The sequence below is a fragment of the Moschus berezovskii genome, chromosome 22, assembly GCF_049115385.1.
Source record: "Moschus berezovskii isolate FMDL1 chromosome 22, NW_MosBer_1.0, whole genome shotgun sequence".
Taxonomy (NCBI): Eukaryota; Metazoa; Chordata; class Mammalia; order Artiodactyla; family Moschidae; genus Moschus; species Moschus berezovskii.
This window is the reverse complement of record NC_142481.1, coordinates 27772519-27791928: the sequence shown is the minus strand read 5'-3', so window position 1 is coordinate 27791928 and position 19410 is coordinate 27772519. Positions and strand designations below refer to the sequence as shown.

The following is a 19410-nucleotide window of genomic DNA, read 5'->3' as shown; positions in this document are numbered from 1 at the left end:
ATTGCTGCAGCCTTCATCCCCTTGGTCCCAGATGTCCTATTGGCCAGGTTAGTGACCACCAGGTTCTCCTATGGCCTGGGTCAGCCAGAGGTGAGGGGCTGGGCTCAGCCTAGGTGGACTGGCTGGTGGCCTGTGGCTGGGATGGCACAGTCAATAGAGCCAAGCTCTCTCACTGGCTGAATGATGATTGTATCCTTCCTGCACAGCCAGTCCCTTGGCAGCACCTCACGAGTGTGTGTTGGGCCAGAGAAAGGGAGTGGCTTTCCAGCACAAGCAGGGCTGCTTTTCGTCCAGCCAGGTGCCTCTGTCCCAAACAAGCTGAGTCAAGGCCTTGCTGCTGGCCGGGACTGACCCCTGGGTCCCTGCTTTGTCGTGACGCACTGAGGCAAGGCACTGAAGACATAGGGCTAGGTGGAGGGATTAGAAGAGTGTAAGGGGTGAGCGGTGGAGGGGTGGCTTCTGCAGGGCTGGGGCACCCTTCGACCCTTGCTCTCCTGCCCTCCCCAGCCAGGCTGACTTCCACTGGGCATCCCCAGGCACTCGACTTGCCTCCTTGAGCCTGCATTTCCCCATCTGAGTAGTGATACCCATTTGTTGAGCTCATAACACGTGTGAACATGCTTGGTCTGTGATGCTGGGTTTTCCCACGATGGGGGAAGTTGTAGACAGGCTGTTTAAGATGTGGGAGTGGCAGGTGCCGCCAGGGTTATAAAGAGTAGAGGAATCTCACCCCTGTCCTGAGGCTGGTCCTGCCACACCAGAGCTTTGCTATTCCCCGTTTCCTGCCATGGAAGATGCTTAGCAGCATGTCCTCAGTGGTAGCTGATGTGGGAGCAGCTCCCTGCACATCTGGACCTTGGCCAGGCTGTCCAGTAGAGTGTTCTCCTGACTGGGGGCCTTGGCTACAACCCTCAAGCCTTGTGTCACTAACCAGAGGAGTAGATGGCCAAGGTGGAGGTGGCTCTTTTGTGGGGGCCTCAGCTCCAGGCCCCTCTCAGGCCTCTTTGAAGCCACTTTCCCCAACCATCAGAGCAGCGCGGGCCTCAGAACCTGCCTGGGCAGTAGGGTGGCTGACGGCTGTTCTTCTCGCAGGCTGTGCAGTATGACAACCACTATACCAACACCAAGTACTGCCTGTGCCAGATGCTGCGAGAACAGCTGGAATCGCCCCAGGGAAGGCTACTCCACGCTGCCCAGTCTTCCCAGGAAATTTGGTGAGAGGGGCAACAGGCTGTTCATCTGTCCATGCAGACATGCCCCAGACCTGACCCTGAGCCCTAAACTGACTACCGGGGCACCCTGGGGGTGGATTTGCAGAATGCAGATGCAGGGTTCAGCTTTGCCTCACAGAAGGGGGTACTTGCAAAGCTTTAGAACCTACCATCCCTGGACTGACCTCAGCAGCAGAGTTTTGGAAACTAGGGCACCAGTGGGATGGAGGAAGGTGAGGGCTGGGCTTGGGAATCGCTGGGGAGGAAGGGGCTTTCCTGGTCACAGAGCTGTCACATGCCAGGCCACCAGGATCCAACGGTTAGGAGACTTGGGGTCTTAGAATGGAACCCCTGGCCTGTGCCCACGCCTTCACCCCATCTGGAGACCACCCCTTGGCTCTCTAGATCTGCTGGAGCGCCAATTCAGGTGGTAGACTTTGGGGGCCATCACAGCCTGGCCTCATGCCTGTCTCCATGGCTACCTGTGCTTGTGTGGGGCCTCCTGCCTGGATGCTCTCTCCCCTTCTTGTTTGCTTGTCTTTACTCTCCTTCCCCCAGAGAAGGCTTTCTGGACCAGGCTCGCCCTCAGGCAGCCATCTTCATGAATATCCTCCAGTCCTTAAGATGCTCCCAGAGGGAAGAGCCTTGCCAGAACCTTCCTCCTCGCCCTGGGCTTGTGGTGCTCAGTCTGTCCCTCTCCCATGTGGCTTAACCAGCTCAACCTCAGTACCTTGTGAGCTCGGGGATAACTCTCAAGGATATCACTCTGTTGCTCTGGGTGGTACCTCATTTTAGGTTTGGCCTGTTTGTGGTCAGGGCGGGAAGTGGGGAACCAGTCAGTGGTCAGGCCTCCGTGTCTTCCTCCCATGGGCACACATGAGAATGAGGCTGTGCGTACCCCCAGCGCTTGGTCTGTGTAGCTCACCTCACCCACTGCTGGCTGGAGACACCTGTCTGTGTGTTCCTCCTTGGAAGAAAGGCTGCAGTGACGTTTCGATCCTTTTCCATCCAGCCCAGCCTGCTCTCCGGTTCTCACACTTTGGGGGCCCCTGCTCCTTTCCCCATCTGCTAGTTCAGGCTGATCACAGGGATGTGTAGGAAGCACCTTCCAATAGCTCAACCCTGGTGGTGTTCCAGTGCATGTAGGGGACATTTCTCAGTGGCAGGTCCTGGGTTTCTGCAGCAGTTTTCTGAGTGCTGGCTGCACTCAGGGGCTTGCCCTACTCTTCTCATCCCTTCAAAGTGAGGCCTTTGGCCTTGGTGTCTTCTATGAGGAGACCACACGAGAGCTGGACGCCCGGCGGGCCAAACTTCTGGCCAGGAGCCCAGAGGAAGCAGAGGAACCAGCTGAAGACACTTCTGGTATCATTAAGATGGCCATCAAGTTTGACCGGTAGGTCTCCAGCTTGGCTTCAGCTTGGGCTAGGGCCAGTCCTCAGGTCTGGGCCAGCAAGCTGGCTGGTTAATGCCATGCCATGGGACCACAGGCCTCCTTTATTTTGGATGCTTGTCCTCAGTTTTCAGCAACCCAAAGAAGGCACTTTGGAGAAGACAGTGCTGAAAGCCGGCAGTGCTGTCAGGGTGTGCATGCTGTCCCAAGGGTGACTAAACTAAACCTTTTTCCTGACCCATCCCCTCCCACAACTCAGTCTGGTGAGGCTTGTCCCCTTCTATTAATGAAAATATGTGTTTTCTCCCTGAAAAAGTAGTGAAAGTATTAGTCGCTCAGTCATGTCTGACTCTTTGTGACCCGATGGACTGTGGCCCGCCAAGCTCCTCTGTCCATGGAATTCTCCAGACAAGAATACTAGAGTGGGTTGCCATTTCCTCCTACAGGGGATCTTCCTGACCCAGGGATTGAACCCAGGTCTCCTGCATTGCAAGCAGATTCTTTACCATTTGAGTCACCAGAGAAGCCCCGTTTTTTACCTTGGCCCTCAGAAATTAGCTGCCCATAAGAAGCTCCCAAAGAGCCTCAGGCCCTGAGCCCTTATCTAGCTGAGCAGTCCACCCCTCACTGCCCCTTGTTAGGCCTGTGGTGCTGTCTCTAGGCAGAAGTAGCCTCAGGCCAATTATTGCCTCAGCCGGTGACTCAGCTTCAAATGGGGCCCTGGCCCTTATCCTCTGTGATCAAGGATCTGAGCCTTTCTCGGGTTCCCAGACCCAGACAAGGAGTCAGTCTTGTCTGGCAGGGACCTGGGAGGTGGGATGTGGGCTCAACTGTTGGGCAGTCATACCCCGGGAGAACTCCTGGTGGGAAGTTGGAATATGGTGCTTCTGTACCTGTCACCACCTGACTCTGGAGCCAGAGTCCACTGTGCCCACTGACACTCAGGGGACATAATCAGGGTGGAGCTAGAGCCTGAGACCATTGTATGACAACCTTGCTTCCCACTCCTACCCACTCCTTGAGAGGCAAATGGTACTTCCCTTCTTGGCTGTTGAAGGTGTTTTCCAGGCTGGAGCGCACTTCCCACCCTGATTCCCCAAGCAGCTGAAGCCCATCTTCCCTTCAGGTAGAACGCAGGCCCCGGTCTGCAGGTGGGACAGAAGCGGGAGATTCAGGGACTCCGAGCAGGAGTCCTGAGGCAGCAGTCTGTGGTCTCAGTTCCTGCAGCTCCTCCAGGCACTGAGTCACGCCCCTGCTGAGGAATGCAGTGCTGATGGTCAGTGGGCCCTGACCCCTTCCCCGCCTCTCTCCAGGCGAGCATATTCACCCCAGATCACCCCCAAGATGTGCCTGCTGGAGTGGTGCCGGAGGGAGAAGCTGGCGCAGCCGGTGTATGAAACGGTGAGTTCCTGGCTGTGTCCTGCCCTCGTCCAGCCCATGCACTCCGGCTGCCGCCGTGGCCCCCAGCCCGCCCATAGCTCCGCCTGTGGGCTGGTTGCCACTAGTTCCTTCCTGGTGACAGTGGCCCTACTGTCTAGTTCTGGCCACTTTCATAAAACTGAACTAGAGACTTAAGTAAGTACTGCTCAGGCCAGTCCCTTCTGGTGGCATTGCCTGGGTAGGGGTCTCGTCTCTGGAAAGGGCTGACTGGCTTAGGAAGGATGATTCAACCTAAAAGTTAGACTGACGGGTTTTTGGACCAGGCCTCAGCCAGTGGGGCACAGAATTGGGCCCCCCCACATCTGGGCCCCTCAGTGGAAACTTTGAGATAGTCTTGCTTCACTTCCTTTGGTCTCCATGGCCGTGCCTGTTTAGGTTGCTCTGTCTCTTCTGAACTGGCTTGCGGACCTCCAAGCTTGTATCTTCTGGGCCTGGTGTCCCCCTCTGCAAGAGTGACTTTTCCAAAACGAATCTGACTCTGTCTCCCTTGCTCACATCCTCATCAGCTCCCCTGCGCCTTTGGGATCCAGCCCTCCCACCTCAGCACAGAGCACGAGCCCCCCGCGTGTCTTTGCACTTCAGGTCTCACCCACTCAGCTCCCCACCCCCCACTCCACCTGGTCGCTCTGCCTGGTGTACTTTCTGTGCCCCTGTCCTTGTCCCCTCTAACCCCTGTGCCATCCGGTGAGCTCCTCCTCACTGAGGGGACTTGACCCATCCAGATGGCAGCGGGAGAAAGCTCCACAGTCACGCACAGCTTAGGGCTGTGATGGCCTTTCACTTAGGTTCATGACAGAACTCCTGACACCCTGGGATGTCGTTGACTGTGTATCTGCCTTTCTTCCCCGGAAGATGCATACAGGCCCTTCTGGGAAGGCGCACGTGATAGAGGTAGCCTTCGTGTGACTTCGATGAAAGTACTTTCTTTTCTCTGCCTTTTTTGTGACCCTGGCAGGTGGGCCTCCAGAGCTTGGCCCTCTGGCTCTCATGCAGCTGTCCCTGTTTCCTTTGCTCTCTCTGTACCAGGTCCAGCGCCCCCTGGATCGCCTCTTCTGTTCTGTTGTCACTGTCGCTGAACAGAAGTACCAGTCTACCTTGTGGTGAGTTTTCTCAACCGTGGGCATGAGGCTTGGTGGCAGGGCCTGATCCTTGTATTGGCCTGGGAGGGTTAGGGGGGCCGGTGTACCTAGACAGTGTTATCCCTGGGTGATGACCCTTTCCCCAGTTTTGTCAGAATTTCTGTCAAGGGTATATAGAGTCAAGCTTCTCAGCCTGTAACCAGTCTGCCTATCTCCCTGCCTTATTGCCCCTTACCTCGTCTACCCAGGGACAAGTCCAAGAAACTGGCGGAGCAGGCTGCAGCCATCGTTTGTCTGCGGAGCCAGGGCCTCCCAGAGGGTCGGCTGGGTGAGGAGAGCCCCTCCTTGCACAAGCGCAAGCGGGAGGCCCTTGACCAAGACCCTGGGGACCCCAGAACTCAGGAGCCAGCCATGCCTGGGGAACTGTGCAAGAAGCCTTTTGTAGCCTTGGCAAGTGGTCAAGAGAGCCCCCTGGAAGGCTGGTGACCACTGTCCCTCCCTGGTCAGCCCCTCCCTGGGCCTGGCCCTAGGATGGCTGTGGGTCCAGAGCATCAGTCAGATGCCATTGGACAGTTTTCTGCCCCTGATGGACAGGAATTGAGAGGTTCTGGCTTGGGTCAGCAGCCTGGAGCATGGGCCGAGGGGTGCCCAGAGTGTCTGTCTCCCTCAGTGGGTCTGAGCAGCAGAGTCAAGTTCCCAGCTATTTCAGTATTTTCTTTGAAAACAGGAGCTCTCAGGTGGCACCTCCCCAACCTGACATTGATACAGTGCAATAAAGACACCCACCTCCCTTACCCCTGGCTGGCTGCTTCAGCCTGGCTCTTTACCCATGGATGGATGTCTTGGCATTAGTCTGCTTCCAGCCTCTGAGCAGAGCTGGGGCTTCCTGAAGCATTTCTCCTACCCATCCTAGATGGAGGTGGGGGATGGGGTTTCACCTTTAATGCTCACTGGACTCCTGGACTCAAGTTGAACCAGGAAAACCCAAGAGGCCTATTCTGCAGATGCTAAACCTGAGGCACTGGCCATCAGTTGGCTTTCCTGATGAGAGATGATATGCAATCTGGGGGAACTGTTAGGGTATCTGGTACCCTAGTAAGGTCAGGCGAGTGGCGGAGTCGGGGGTGCTCAGTCTGCCCCACCCACCTAGCTGGAGTTCAGACCTATGAGGCACCCGCTCTGGGCAGAGGACACCAAAGGCTGCTGATGACAGCAATTTAGGGCCCTTGTGATTGCCTGCCCAAGCCACTGCTCCCCCGCCTTCCGCCCCCACCATCCCATCCCATTGGGCCGGAAGGAAGTGGCAGATTCTCTTTAATTTCCTCCTGGCAGTGAGAAGCAAACAAACAGCTACCACATCTTGTGGGGCCTCCCCCACTTAACTGGGAGGGGCCTTCTGACCAAAGGTCTCTGCCCAGCACCGCCCCCGCTTCCTCCGCTGTAAACACGTTCCTTCTCCTCCTCCTTTCAGAGCTCTGTGTGGAGGGGGATTCCCCTCTGGGTCAAGGCCTTGTTCCTCTCATCTCCAGTCTGTACTCCTGGCCCTGAGGACCTGAGTCAAGGGTTGGGCGGGTGAGGCCCCTGCCTGCACCCACACTTGCTCTTCTGTTTGCCGATAAGGATACCACAAAACCAGGGCCTCCAGGAGCCCATCACTCTTTGACCTTGGGCGAGTCACTTCTAGTCCTTGCTGGGCCCAAGAGCTTTTCTCTGAGTGGGATCGGCTGTTCTACTGCCCGAGGCCAGAGGATAAATAGTCTCACCTGGCACTGTGCAGCTAATGGGGTCACTCTACGGTGAGGCTGCCCTAACTTCCCAGGCCAGAGCCTCCAGAGAAGGGGCCCCACCCAGGAGACAGACTGAGGCTTGGTTCAGTCTCAGCCATCCAACTTTAGGCATAATTTATTTCTTATTTTTCTTACAAAAATCTATTTTCAGTCAAAATGCCCCCTGTGCTTTTCCTCATACCCAACTGGAACAGCACAGACAGGTCCCAGTGAATTGACCCTCCAGGCATCCTGAGCTTGTCAGAGCTTGTGGGAGGACCCTGGTGGGCCAGGTACCAAGTCCGGAGATCCACTTCCCTGGTGGGGTTGGGCTCTGTCCTCAGACCTCTTCTTCCATCAGTGTGGTTTTCCTGGCGGGGTTGGGGGCGGCTCTGCTCTGGAGTGGTCAGGTCTATTTCTGGGCTATGGGCAAGGAAAGGCAGGGGTAGAGGTCAGCTGCTGAGATAGAGGTTAGAGTGTGGGGACTTTCAGGGTCCAGGAAAAGTATCGGGGAGAGGGTGAGTCACAGGGGAGCAGGTGTGGGGGGCTAGTGTGTGTTCGTTGACTGAGGATGTCCAGCAGAATTCTGGTTGAATATGTTGGCCCTCAAATGGTCTCACTTTAGCACTCCTCAGTGATGCCTGCCCTGGTCTCAGAGAGACATAAGACCTGGGACCAACTGGGAGGGCGCAATCAGATCTGAAAGCTATGCCCACTGTGCTCACCATGCTCACCTTAAACTCAGGCCACTTAGATACCTAAACCCCTCTCTGATCTAGTGGCCACCTCACTTATGCATCCATTCCAGCCACCTAGATTGAAGACTTCCTCTTAATGCATCATATTTTGGGGACACTTTTTTTTTAAGATTTTTTTTTTGATGTGGACCATTTTTAAAGTCTTTATTGAATTTGTTACAGCATTGTTTCTGGTTTTTTTTTTTTTTATATTCTGTTTTTTTGGCATGAGGCATGTGGGATCTTAGCTCCCTGATCAAGGATCTAACTTGAACCCCCAGCACTGGAAGGTGAAATCTTAACCATTGGGCCACCGGGGAAGTCCCACACATGGTTTTAATATGAGAACGGGATGAAGAGGGGGCAAGGTCTTATGAAGGCTATATCAAACAGACTGGACTGGATGCAGTGATGGGTGGGGAATCTCTTTGCCCCTGCTGTTCTGCACACTCGGTCCTTCCAGGTGTCACTTCTGCTCAGAAACTCCTCCAGGGCTCTCCACAGCCCTCTGGATTAAGTCCAAACTCCACAGCCTAGCGCTTGAGGACAAAGTGCTGACCCTGTCTTCTCAGCACCCTGTGCTGACTTCAGCAACTAACTTTTCTCGATTGTAGTTGGCTGGTCATATCCCCTCCGCCAGATTGGGAACTGCTCAAGGGCAGTCCTTGTGCCCCTCTGGCCAGCCTGGGCATGCAGGTGGGGAGCAGGCACAGAGGAAAAGTCAAACAAGAGCTTGTAGTGGTGGTGGGGAATGTGTGCCATGGAGAGGAAGAACTTTTCTAAACTCTGACTTTTCTCCAAGGCTCCTGTTGTCCCTAATGTGGAGCAAGGTGGGCTGGACTGAGCTAAGCTCTACCATCGCTCAGAGGCCACAGGAGAGCCTTTAATGATGAGGGCTCAGGGACAAGCATGTGGCAGCCGACAAAAGGGATGGTTTCCCTCATTTCAGGCCCTGACTGGCATACACACAGGAGGGAGAAGGGACCCACACCAGCCCTGTCCATGAGCCTGGCCCAGTCTGGGGTTCTGTCTATTGCACTGGGTCCCTGGGCCTCCTGGTTTTGCACAGGGCTCTCAGGAGGCTGGAGGTGGGTCAGATGGCCGCCTGCCATCTAAAAGAGCTTTGGGAGCTGACCTGAGTCCTGGCCCTGGGTAAGGAAAAGGGGTAGAGAGAATTTATGTATTGATGTGTCTTGACTCCTCAGAGCCTGCAGGGCTCCCAGCCATTGCCGCCTTTCTTCCAAAGGTGCTAACACGCTTCCTGCAGTTGGTGCTCACTTCTGCCCCAGCCCTCCTCATGCTCCAGGTTAGGGTTCTCAGCCTCCTCCACAGCAGAAACCTTCCCCAAGACACGAGCCCTTTTAAGTGTTCTCCAGGTGCGCAGTGGCTGGGAACACAGATGCACTGCTGAACATTTGATGAATGGGTGAATTTCTGCAACCGTCTATAACTTCTGTGGTCCCTGCCCAGTGGTGGGGCTGGAGGGCCCACAATCTCCCTCCTGTCTTCTCCCTGGCCTGACCGGCTGAGCCCCTGGTTCAGATAAAGTCATGTGTGGAGGGCAGAGGGGTTAGATAAAGGTTCATTTTCTACATCCAGATAACCTGGGAGGTATTGGTGTATGTGTGTATGTGGCGGGGGGGGCGGTAGGGGTGACACATCCTGAGATTGCATCATTTTATGATGAGGAAGAGGTGAGCTGGCTAAACTTTTGGGGCCTTTTAGTATACTAAGGGTCGTGTTACATGTAATACTAATTGGCAGACCAAACATCTGCCTGGGGCAGAAGGCTGCAGTTAGTGTGATGTCTGGACTCTTAAATTCCATACTTAGGCCCTCAAGGTTGGAGATCCTATGAAGGCAGGACTGCTTATTGGAAGGCTCTTTCACCTACCTAATGCTATTTGCTCCCTTTCCTTGACTACTCTTGTCTTCTGCCTCGAATCTTCCCCTCTCCCACTCCAAGCCAGAGATTCATTCAGGATTCTGAAATGAAAATTTCCTGCTCTAAACCCTTTCGTGGCTCCCTCCTGCACTCAGGATAAAGTCCAGAGAGCTCACAGTGGGATGAACCACTCTCCCCATTCATCGGGCCTTATTTTTGGCTTTTATTCACTGCATGTACTCTCTGGTTTGCAAGTCTTGGGAAATCTATTCTCTGCCTGGAACCATCTTGCCCATCTCTCCAGTTCCTACTTAGCCCTGCAGCCAGGGTGATTATGAGTTTTCTCTGAGTTCTTGGCACAGCCATAATCTCTTTGCACAGTGATTATTAGATTTGCTGGCCTCTCCCTGATGCCTGAAGGGAGATTAATTTATCTCTGCCTCCCCAGGTCCAGCACAGGTATGGGTACAGAGCATAGGGCAGGAAAAGTTTTCTGACCTCAGGGATGAACCAATCCAAAATAGACATTTCACTGGTCTGGAAGTGCCCTGTCTTCCTGACCCTAGGCTTAGTTGGGCTGTCCCTAGGGTTCCTTGGTAGCTCATGTTGTCAGTCCACATATTGAGACAATTCCTCAGGGTGGTCCACCTTGCCCTCTTCAGTTCAGTTCAGTCAGTCAGTCAGTCATGCCTGACTCTTTGAGACCCAATGGACTGCAACACCCCAGGCTTCCCTGTCCATCACCAACTCCCGGAGCATCCGCAAATTCATATCCATCGAGTTGGTGATGCCATCCAACTATCTCATCCTCTTGTCGTCCCCTTCTGCCTTCAGTCTTTTCCAGTGAGTCAGTTCTTTGCATCAAGTGGTCAAAGTTTGGAGCTTCAGCTTCAGCGTCAGTCCTTCCAATGATTATTTAGAACTGATTTCCTTTACGATTGACTGGTTTGATCTCCTTCCAGTCCAAGGGATTCTCGAGTCTCTAGCCAGGGGTTTTTTTGAGGACAGTGTAGAATATGCCTGGGCTCTTGCATCTGCCTGAGACCCTGGTTCTGGCAACACAATTCTAGGGATGCTATGCCCTTCAGGGCCTGGAACTAGGAGAGTTGGTCACTGTCACCTCTCCCAGATTTTGGTTCACCCTGTGCCTTGGAGGAGTCCTAAGTAAACAAGCCAGGCTCAGCGTCCCTGGGCACAGCCTCCACCCCAGGCTCCAGGAGGAGGCATGTTAGATTGTCTCGGGGGAAGACTGGCCCACTGGGGAGGGGCCGAGAGTTTGAAAACTGTTGGTACAGTGTCACTTCCTTCCCACTAACAGCCACTCAGTTTGGGTAGTACAGTTACTCCCGCTTTAACGGATGTGCATTGGGATGCAGAGGTCACAGAGCCCTTACAGTGGCGTGAGTTCACGATGGGCGTTCCCGTTCAGTTAGCCTGACTTACAGCAGAGGACAGACCCTGCTCCTAGGACTTTGCCAAGGTCTCGAATGCGCCGGCTGTCTTCGAGAGAGCAGCTGCTAGGCGGGCTGGCGGGGGTAGACAAAGGCTCAGTCGGCGAAGCGCGGGCTCCGCCCCACAGGGGTGGGTCTGCAGCGACGGCTAACTCAGGCTTGAGGATCGTCGCGCAACCCAGGTTTCTCCCACTCAGCTCTAGCTCAGCTGGAAGCCCAACCCAGTCCCCGCCCTCTGGAGACTCCGCCATTAAGGTTGAGGTGAAGAGGGTGTGAGTGATAGCCACATAACCCTCCCGAGCGCTGTTGCTTTCCCAAAACTCAGCCAGCAGAAGTAACTCTGCAGCCGCCAGTCACCGCACCCTTAACCCCAAGGCTCTTAGCGCCCCTTCCCCAGCTAGGGGTCCACCCAAGAAGGAAGGGGATCTCTGACTGGCCGGTAGTGGGCCCCTCTAATCAGAGGGCTATGGACCCCACACTCTGGTACCGGGTCCTGGAGGTAATGGAGTAGAGGCCAAACTACAACTCCCAAGAGCTAGCAGGGCTACCCGACTCTCCATGACCACGTGGCTTCCTTCTCGGGGAGAGGGAGTCACGCGGTAGGCCGGTTGAGAGGGCGGGGCCGTCGGGCTAGCCCGCGGCGCCAGTGGCCTATGGGCTGCCGGGTCAGACGGGCGCGCGGTAGGGGGCGGGGCCTGGCGCGCGTTACGGCGCGGGAGCGCGCCGGTGGCGGCGGCGGTTGGGGGGCGGGGAATATTGTCTAAGGCGACCGTGGCAGCTTGGGCACCGACGACTGCCAGTGGCGGCGGCTCGTGGTGGGGCTCGGCGCGCGGCCAGTTTTCGAGTTCGGAACGGAACGCTCGGCGTCGCGGTCCCCGCCCGGAAAGTTTGCTGCGGAGCCGCGAACTCCTGGCCGGCGCGGCCCGGCATGAAGCGGCGCTGAGGAGCCGCCGCCGCCGCCGCCGCCGCCTGAGGAGGAGCCGCAGCACCCCGGGCCACGCCGATGACTACTGCAAACTGTGGCGCCCACGACGAGCTCGACTTTAAACTCGTCTTTGGCGAGGACGGGGCGCCGGCGCCGCCGCCCCCGGGCTCGCGGCCTGCAGGTGGGTGCCGGGCGGGGCGGGAATGAGGAGCGTCAGCTCTTCTCGCTCGCACGAGCTCGCCCCCTCCCTGGTCCCTTGGTCGTACCGAGTCTGGTAACGTCGTGTGTGTGTGTGGGTGTGTGTGGTGAGTAAAGAGCGGATTTAAACCGCTGAGGAGGCGTGTGAGTTGCAGCGACTTGGAAGTGGCTGCGGGCTTGGCTGGAAGCAAACTAGTGGGGACCTGGACTCCGGGGGTTTGGACGAGGGTCGGGGCCGCTGCCCAGGTGGCGTCTGGTTGTCGGTGCTTTGCCAGCGTGGTGTGGAGGAAATGTCCCTGTGAAGTGTAAGCAGGCTTGGTTTTTCATCTATTCTCCATTGAAAGATGCGCCTTCTGGAAGTGCAGGAGCTCTCTTAAAATTCGTGCTCATGTCTTTTTAAATATACTTCGCTAGGAGAGTAATGCTGTAATGTTAAATTTCCACTTGTGCAAGTTAATGGCTCACATTTAATTAGAAGTGTAACTATAACGGGACTTTTCTGAAAAATAGTTTTCTATTTTTTTTGCAGCAAGAGTGTTTCGGAACATTTTAAAAAGTGGGGTGCCTTGTCCGTAATTCTCCTAGAAAGTTCTGGAAATCAGTTTTTATTTTCAGAGAAAGCTCACCTCGGAAGATGTTTTGAAGGAGATCCTGTATTGAGTTTAAAGGAGATCGTGAAAGGCTGGGCACCATAATGCTTGGAGGTCAGACCAATCAGGAAATAGAAACAGGATGGCTGGGGACTTAGAACTCTCCTGTGACCTGGTTTGGAATACTGTGGTTCATTAAGTTCAGTTTCCCTATTACTTATGCAAGCGAACTTAAAAAGGGAAATGGATAAGACTAATCCCCCTTTATTCTTTCCGGGTGTTAGGTGAATTACTTAATGTTCATACTGATGTTCAACAGACTGTTCTGTAGGCTTGCATTGAAAAACATCAGAACGTATTATGTAAAAATTATCTACGAAGTATTTGTACTGTATTATCAGTTCTATTAGGTTTTTTTAATGTTAGATGTCTTTTTCAATTCCATTGACACCGTTTTAGCACCTGTTATGCTCAGGGTGGTGGTTGGTAGTGTTATGATGGGTGCAGAAAGAACTGAGAGGTCCCTCAAGGAACTTGGGAAATGGGATGGAGGCACGTAACCCAAATAACTGTGCTACTAGGCTGACTGAATGGTGCAGCTTTTGATAGAGGTAGAAACGGGAAGAGTGGCTTTTGTGGAGAGGGTTGCATTGAATTGTACTTAGATTATTGGGGTTTAACAAAAAAATACATCGTTTGAGTATTTTCATTATAAAGAAGATAACAGTTGATGATGTCACCAAACTTTTATTGGACACAAACTTGATTGAGAACACTGTATACCAAACAGATGATCCTTAAAGATGTTAATCAAACATGTAATAAAGGAGAATCATCATGTAGTTAGAATTGTATGTACATCTCAAACATTAAGTAACATTTACAAGCTATGAAAACAACTTTTTAAGGAATGATTTTTGCCATAAGTCCTCTAAAAAACATTTTGATATGGGTCAAAATCAAAATGGGTCTAAAAGAAGTTAAGATTTGAAACTTGATTTATAACTGGTTTTCCTAAAGTTAAACTTGAGCAGTTTTATTTGTGACAAAATGTCCATTTTAAAGTAGTCTAGTAGCTGTTTTTTTAAGTTTTAAAAACTTAGGGTAAAATACACATGACACAAACCATTTTTAATTGAATGATTCAGTGGCATTTAGTGCATTCACAGCATTGTGCAACCACATCTATCTAGTTTCAAAACATTTTCATCACCCTAAAAGGAAACCCCAAACCCATTAAGCAGTTGCTCTTCTTTCTCCCTTGCCCCGTCCCAGTCCCTGGCAGCCCAGTCTCTAATCTGGGATCTGTCTCTATGAATTTACCTATTCTGGATATTTCATATAAATGGAATCATACATACATGACCTTTAGTGTCTGGCTTCTTTCACTTACTGCAGTGTTTTTGTGGTTCATCCATGCTATAAAACATAGCAGTATTTGGTTCCTTTTTATGACTGAATTATATTCTATCGTATAGTTACTCCGATTTATCTGTTCATCCATTGATGGCCATGAGTTTTTTCTACCTTTTGGCAGTTGTAAATATTGCTGCTGTGAATACCTACTGGCTAATTTTTAAATTCTTTTGAAAATTATGTGTTAAGTATTCAAAATTAAGGTTTGAAAGTTATTTGTCATTAATTTTCATTAAAAAATTATTTATTTATTAGGCTGTGCTGCATGTTTGTTGAGACATGTGGGGTTCTAGGTCTCTAACTTGGTATCGAACTCAGGCCCTTGCATTGGGAGTGCAGTCTTAGTTACTGGAGCACCAGGGATGTTCAAAATTAATTTTTATTTTATTAAGCATAATTAAAAGTGTGTAGTTTGAAGGACTAAGTGGATTAACTAACAGTGCTTTTAGGATGATAATATGCAGTAAGGTGGGCCATGAGAATAAAATTGCTTATTAGAATTCAGATCAGTATTGGGTCATATCAGTGAGATTGCTTGTGTCTCAGTTCTCTTTCTCAGTGGAGTGGAACATTCCATGAGGGCAAGGGATAATATCGGTATCTTGTTTATAGATGCCTAGCACAGTGCCTTTAACATAGTAGGCACCCAGTATTTGTTCAGTTAATGAAAAAGTACCACTTAAGTTTTGAGTCAGTTTTTTTTTTTTTTTTTTTTTGTGGTAAGGGAAGTTTATGAAACTTGTCTTAGTTCTTTGACTTTTATTGGTCAGTACCATAAGACGGCAGATCTTGGTTATTTTGGGTTCCAGGTTTTCCTTCTCTCTAAAGGCTTGAGAGTACTTGTGTCATATCTAAATTTCCATGCAGAAGATTTTAAAAAATATTTGGAGGTGGAGAGGATAGTGAATGGAGACTGAGGACAAGGCAAGAAGCTGAATTTAGTGAATATCCTAAGCAAGCTTGTAAAATACAAATTAGATGATTTGATACTTGATAAAGTCAATATGACTTAAGTCAATCACAATGACTGACTTTATTACTTACCAAGGTATTTTGAGATTTTTTTTACATTAAAGAAAATTTAAGATTCTAGAGTCTTTAGCTTTTTTTTTTAAATATGAGGACAGCATTAACTTTGACATTTTTCCAGTTAAAAGTGAATCAGAATACTATGTTTACATTTCCTTTACTTAATACCTAGTTTGAAAATGAAGATATACCTCACGAGTAAATAGAATATTTTAAATTGGTGTTTAATGTATTTCGCTAATATTATTTGCCATCATGAAGGGTAGCTTGTGGTACTGTATTTTAGTGTATAGATATATATTAGTTAGATGTTGTAGTAATCTTTATGTTTCAGATTTAGAGTTTCATTCTTAGGATTTGTTCGTTACTAAACATTGACTTTCTAGTCCGGGAGAGTCACTGGGAGGAGGGTGTGCTGTAGGTATGTTGTATTTTATCTGTTGTTTGTTTTTCAGTTCAGTTCAGTTCAGTCACTCAGTCGTGTCCGACTCTCTACGACCCCATGAATCACAGCACACCAGGCCTTCCTGTCTATCACCAACTCCTGGAGTTCACTCAGACTCATGTCCATCGAGTCGGTGATGCCATCCAGCCATCTCATTCTCTGTCGTCCCTGTCTCCTCCCACCCCCAATCCCTCCTAGCATCAGACTCTTTTCCAGTGAGTCAACTCGTCGCATGAGGTGGCCAGAGTATTGGAGTTTCAGTTTTAGCATCAGTCCTTCCAATGAACACCCAGGATTGATCTCCTTTAGAATGGACTGGTTGGATCTCCTTGCAGTCCAAGGGGACTCTCAAGAGTCTTCTCCAGCACCACAGTTCAGAAGCATCAATTCTTCGGCGATCAGCTTTCTTCACAGTCCAACTCTCAAGGGGAGAAATAGATGGAATATGTATTTTTATTAGAAATTTACTTTATGATAAATGTAGTTTTGTCAGATAGCACTTTAATACGCAGCTTTTTCACACATAAAGTTGAGGGGAAATTTTTTTAAAATAAAAATTAAAAAATGAATTTGAGGTACTTTTTCTGGATCATTGTCCTGATCTTTATTTATTTATTTATTTATTTTTTAACAGTAAACACCTTTATTAGATGAGCTAAGACAGGAGGGAAGAGGGTTTATTTGCCTTTCCGGGCCTTGATCTTCCTTAGATAGAACTCGAGCTCTTTTCCCTCTAGCACATAGCCGTCTGCTCGGCCACACTGGCCCGGTCTTGAAGCGATGCATGCAAGAAGCTTGCCCTGCTGGAACTGCTCCTCTAGAAGACTGCTGATTTTGGCATTCTTTTTCCTCTCATCATATTTCTTCTGAATTTTCTTTGATCGTTTCTTGTTTAAAATCTCTTCCTCCTCAGGAGTCAGCTTGGCCCCCTTCTTGCGTCCCAGGGGCAGTGCATAGTGAGACTCGTACCACTGTCGGTACGGTGTGCTGTCGATAAGCACAATACAGTTCTTCACCAGGGTCTTAGTACGGACCAGTTCATTGTTGGATGCATTATAGACAACATCGATTATTCTTGTCTTGCGTGTACAACACTCCGAGCCCCAGGAGAAGTTTCCCACGTCCAGCCTCAAGGCCCGGTACTTCTTGTTGCCTCCCCGCACACGGACTGTGTGTATGCGGCGGGGGCCAATCTTTGTGTTGGCAGCGGGGCGTCCCAGCTCATACTTCCGCTTCTTGTGGTAGGGCTTTCTCTTGCCCCCGGTCTTACGGCGCTTGTGCCAGTTGTCCCGAGAGATGCCCATCGCTCGGCGCTGGCTGGAAAAAGCTGTCCTGATCTTTAATCTGTAGTGTTTGACTTTGTTTAGTGCTTGGACATCTGATTCATGTATTCTTTATAATTTCTCTTTTAGATAATTTGATTTTCTCACTTTTTTGTTTTTATTAAAATTTGTACTCTGTTTTTGTTTCTCCTGTTTTAAATGAGATAATGTATTTTAAGGTCTTAGCACAGTCCTTGGCCCAGTGATACTCAGTTAAGTGGTGGTAATTTTTTTTCAAAATGGTAAGATTTTTGAAAAAACACCTACAAATTGATGATTGATTTTTTTTTTTTTCTCCTCCTATTTCCTAGACTTTTTTTCTATAGTAAACTAAAATAGTGAGAGAGAGAGTAAGGGCAGATGAGAGATCCAGTTTTTTAAACCTTACTAAATGAGTTGGAATATTTGTCTTAAATATTTTTATTTTTTCCTTTTAATTCTATTCCTGTTTTCAGTGTTACCTCCTTTCTCATATCTTACTAAATATACACACTGAAGGTCACTTGCTTTTAATTACATTTTTAAGTTGTTACTAACTCAGTATGGTGTGAAGGATGGTTGCTTTACTAAGCATACTAAGTATAATTGGATATTTAAATCAGTATGAAAAAAGGGAAGTTGCGTATATGGTTTCCCATAGAAATTAATGGTGTGCTTATGCAGCACATTAGATACTATAAAGGAAGATTTGATTACTGCTGAACCTTACTTTCATACCATTGGTCAGCTTTTTCCTTAGACTTGAATGCAGTGAGAATATGTATTAGGTGGTTGAATCAATGGTCAACATTTCACCATTTCACTTGGAAAAATAACATTCTGTTTCCTTGACATTTTTCCTGATAAAAGTAGACAATACTCCTGAGTGTATTAGCAGAATTTTGTGATGGAGATTAGTGAATAACTGTGTTTTAGTGAGTATGGGGGAAAATTAAGGAAAACATTTCAGTTGTTTTGTTAAAACTTTATCATTGTAAGAGCATTGCTATACCTGTGCTTTCTCAGATTTTCCCATTTGCTAATTGTTTTTGTTTATAGTTGCTCAGTTCAGTTCAGTCGCTCAGTTGTGTCCGACTCTTTGTGACCCCATGGACTGCAGCACTCCACGCTTCCCTGTCCATCACCAACTCCTGGAGTTTACCCAAACTCATGTCCATTGAGTCGGTGATGCCATCCAACCATCTCATTCTCTGTTGTCCGCTTCTCCTCCTGCCTTCAATCTTTCCCAGCATCAGGGTCTTTTCCAGTGAGTCAGCTCTTCGCATCAGGTGACCAAAGTATTGGAGTTTCAGTTTTAAATCAGTCCTTCCAATGAACACTCAGGACTGATCTCCTTTAGGATGGACTCTTTAGGATCACCTTGCAGTCCAAGGGACTCTCAAGAGTCTTCAGTTGCTCAGTTGTGTCCAACTCTTTTACTACCTCATGGACTGTAACCTGTCAGGTTCCTCTGTCAATGGGATTTGCTAATACAGAAAGGTTATTTTGGCATATATTCTAAACTATTACCAGAGATAATACTATAGTAATTTTATTAGATGATATAAAAATTAAAGCTTGGGTACTGTATATATTGCCAGGACACTGCGGGGAGGGTTTAGTAAGGCCTGAAACTTAAGTATTTAAGGGCATTTGAAATATTAACTTAAAATAAGCTATAGAATCAACTTACTATTATGACTTGCTTTTGGTAGCAACCAGTGAACTTTGCCTAAAATTGCTGTATGTATTTTTACTGAAATATGTCCCAGACTTTGCTTTTGAGCCTTGTTCTGTGTTTATTTTTTCAATGAAGTGTGATCATGAGGACATTTTTGGTAAGAAAATGTGGAGTTCATTATTCTTCAGAAAAAATGATAAATACTATTATATAAAACGGAAACATTTTACGAGAAGATAATGAGTTGTGTTACTGATTGTGAAGTTTAATTTATCTTTTACTTCCCTTCTTACTATGTGATTCAGTATGGTGATGTTTTATATTAAATAAGAGGTGGGATTGAGGAAGCCAGACTACGTTGAAGTCAATTGCATTACTCCTAAGAGATAGGAAACCTGAGTTGATTGAGCCTCATTTGATAGTAAGCAGTGGTTTGACTGCTCACAGCAGTAACATAAATAAGGGAGGTGTTGTCTAAAGCTGTTCTGGTGGGTCAGGGGAGTAGACATAGCAGACTTGGCAGTAAGCCTGGCTTCTAAAACAAAATCCAAGTCATCAAATTTGCCCAGGCATGCCATACGAGTTTCAAGTAACAGTGGAATTTAAGAGGAGTGAATTTGTTCAGGGAGGCTTAGGAGAGTCACAAGCAGTAGCAAGCTTTTTTAACAGCCATAATTTTAGCTCATACATAGCATGAGTCTGCATATATTTCAGTATTTCTGGTAATGTTTATATAATTATATAGCATGAGTCTCACCTGTTTGCATGAATTCAGTGGACTTGAGAAGACAGGAACAACTGGATCTGTAAGACTTAAACAGAATGTTCTATGAATTGTCTATGAATTGATAGCTGAACTTTAGTTG

General features: G+C 49.1%; 3 protein-coding genes across 8 annotated transcripts in view; 2 read left to right on the top strand and 1 right to left on the bottom strand.

Annotated features, from left to right (window-relative positions):
• Window positions 1-5914, top strand: part of DUS2 (dihydrouridine synthase 2) — a 33225-nt gene extending 27311 nt beyond the window's left edge. For 3 of the 4 annotated variants that reach the window (XM_055412479.2, XM_055412478.2, XM_088830119.1), the window contains 5 exons: window positions 1093-1214; window positions 2455-2604; window positions 3915-4002; window positions 5068-5141; window positions 5369-5914. In XM_055412479.2, coding sequence (XP_055268454.2) covers window positions 1093-1214; window positions 2455-2604; window positions 3915-4002; window positions 5068-5141; window positions 5369-5606 — 672 coding nt within the window. In that variant the 3' untranslated portion in view covers window positions 5607-5914. Of the gene's footprint in view, window positions 1-1092; window positions 1215-2454; window positions 2605-3914; window positions 4003-4826; window positions 4933-5067; window positions 5142-5368 lie in introns of those variants that run through there. The other variant, XR_016035792.1, reaches the window with a different exon arrangement.
• Window positions 5915-11672: 5758 nt separating this feature from the next.
• Window positions 11673-19410, top strand: part of NFATC3 (nuclear factor of activated T cells 3) — a 98512-nt gene continuing 90774 nt past the window's right edge. For 2 of the 3 annotated variants that reach the window (XM_055412471.2, XM_088830111.1), the window contains exon 1: window positions 11674-12065. In XM_055412471.2, coding sequence (XP_055268446.1) covers window positions 11963-12065 — 103 coding nt within the window. In that variant the 5' untranslated portion in view covers window positions 11674-11962. Of the gene's footprint in view, window positions 12066-19410 lie in introns of all 3 variants that reach the window. The other variant, XM_055412472.2, reaches the window with a different exon arrangement.
• Window positions 16186-16883, bottom strand: LOC129546981 (small ribosomal subunit protein eS8). The gene has a single exon (XM_055412484.2). The coding sequence runs from the start codon at window positions 16864-16866 to the stop codon at window positions 16240-16242; it is 627 nt and encodes a 208-aa protein (XP_055268459.1). The 5' UTR covers window positions 16867-16883; the 3' UTR covers window positions 16186-16239.

Excerpts from the sequence above, each read along its gene's own strand:
- LOC129546981 (XM_055412484.2), bottom strand. The coding sequence starts at position 16,866 with ATGGGCATCTCTCGGGACAACTGGCACAAGCGCCGTAAGACCGGGGGC.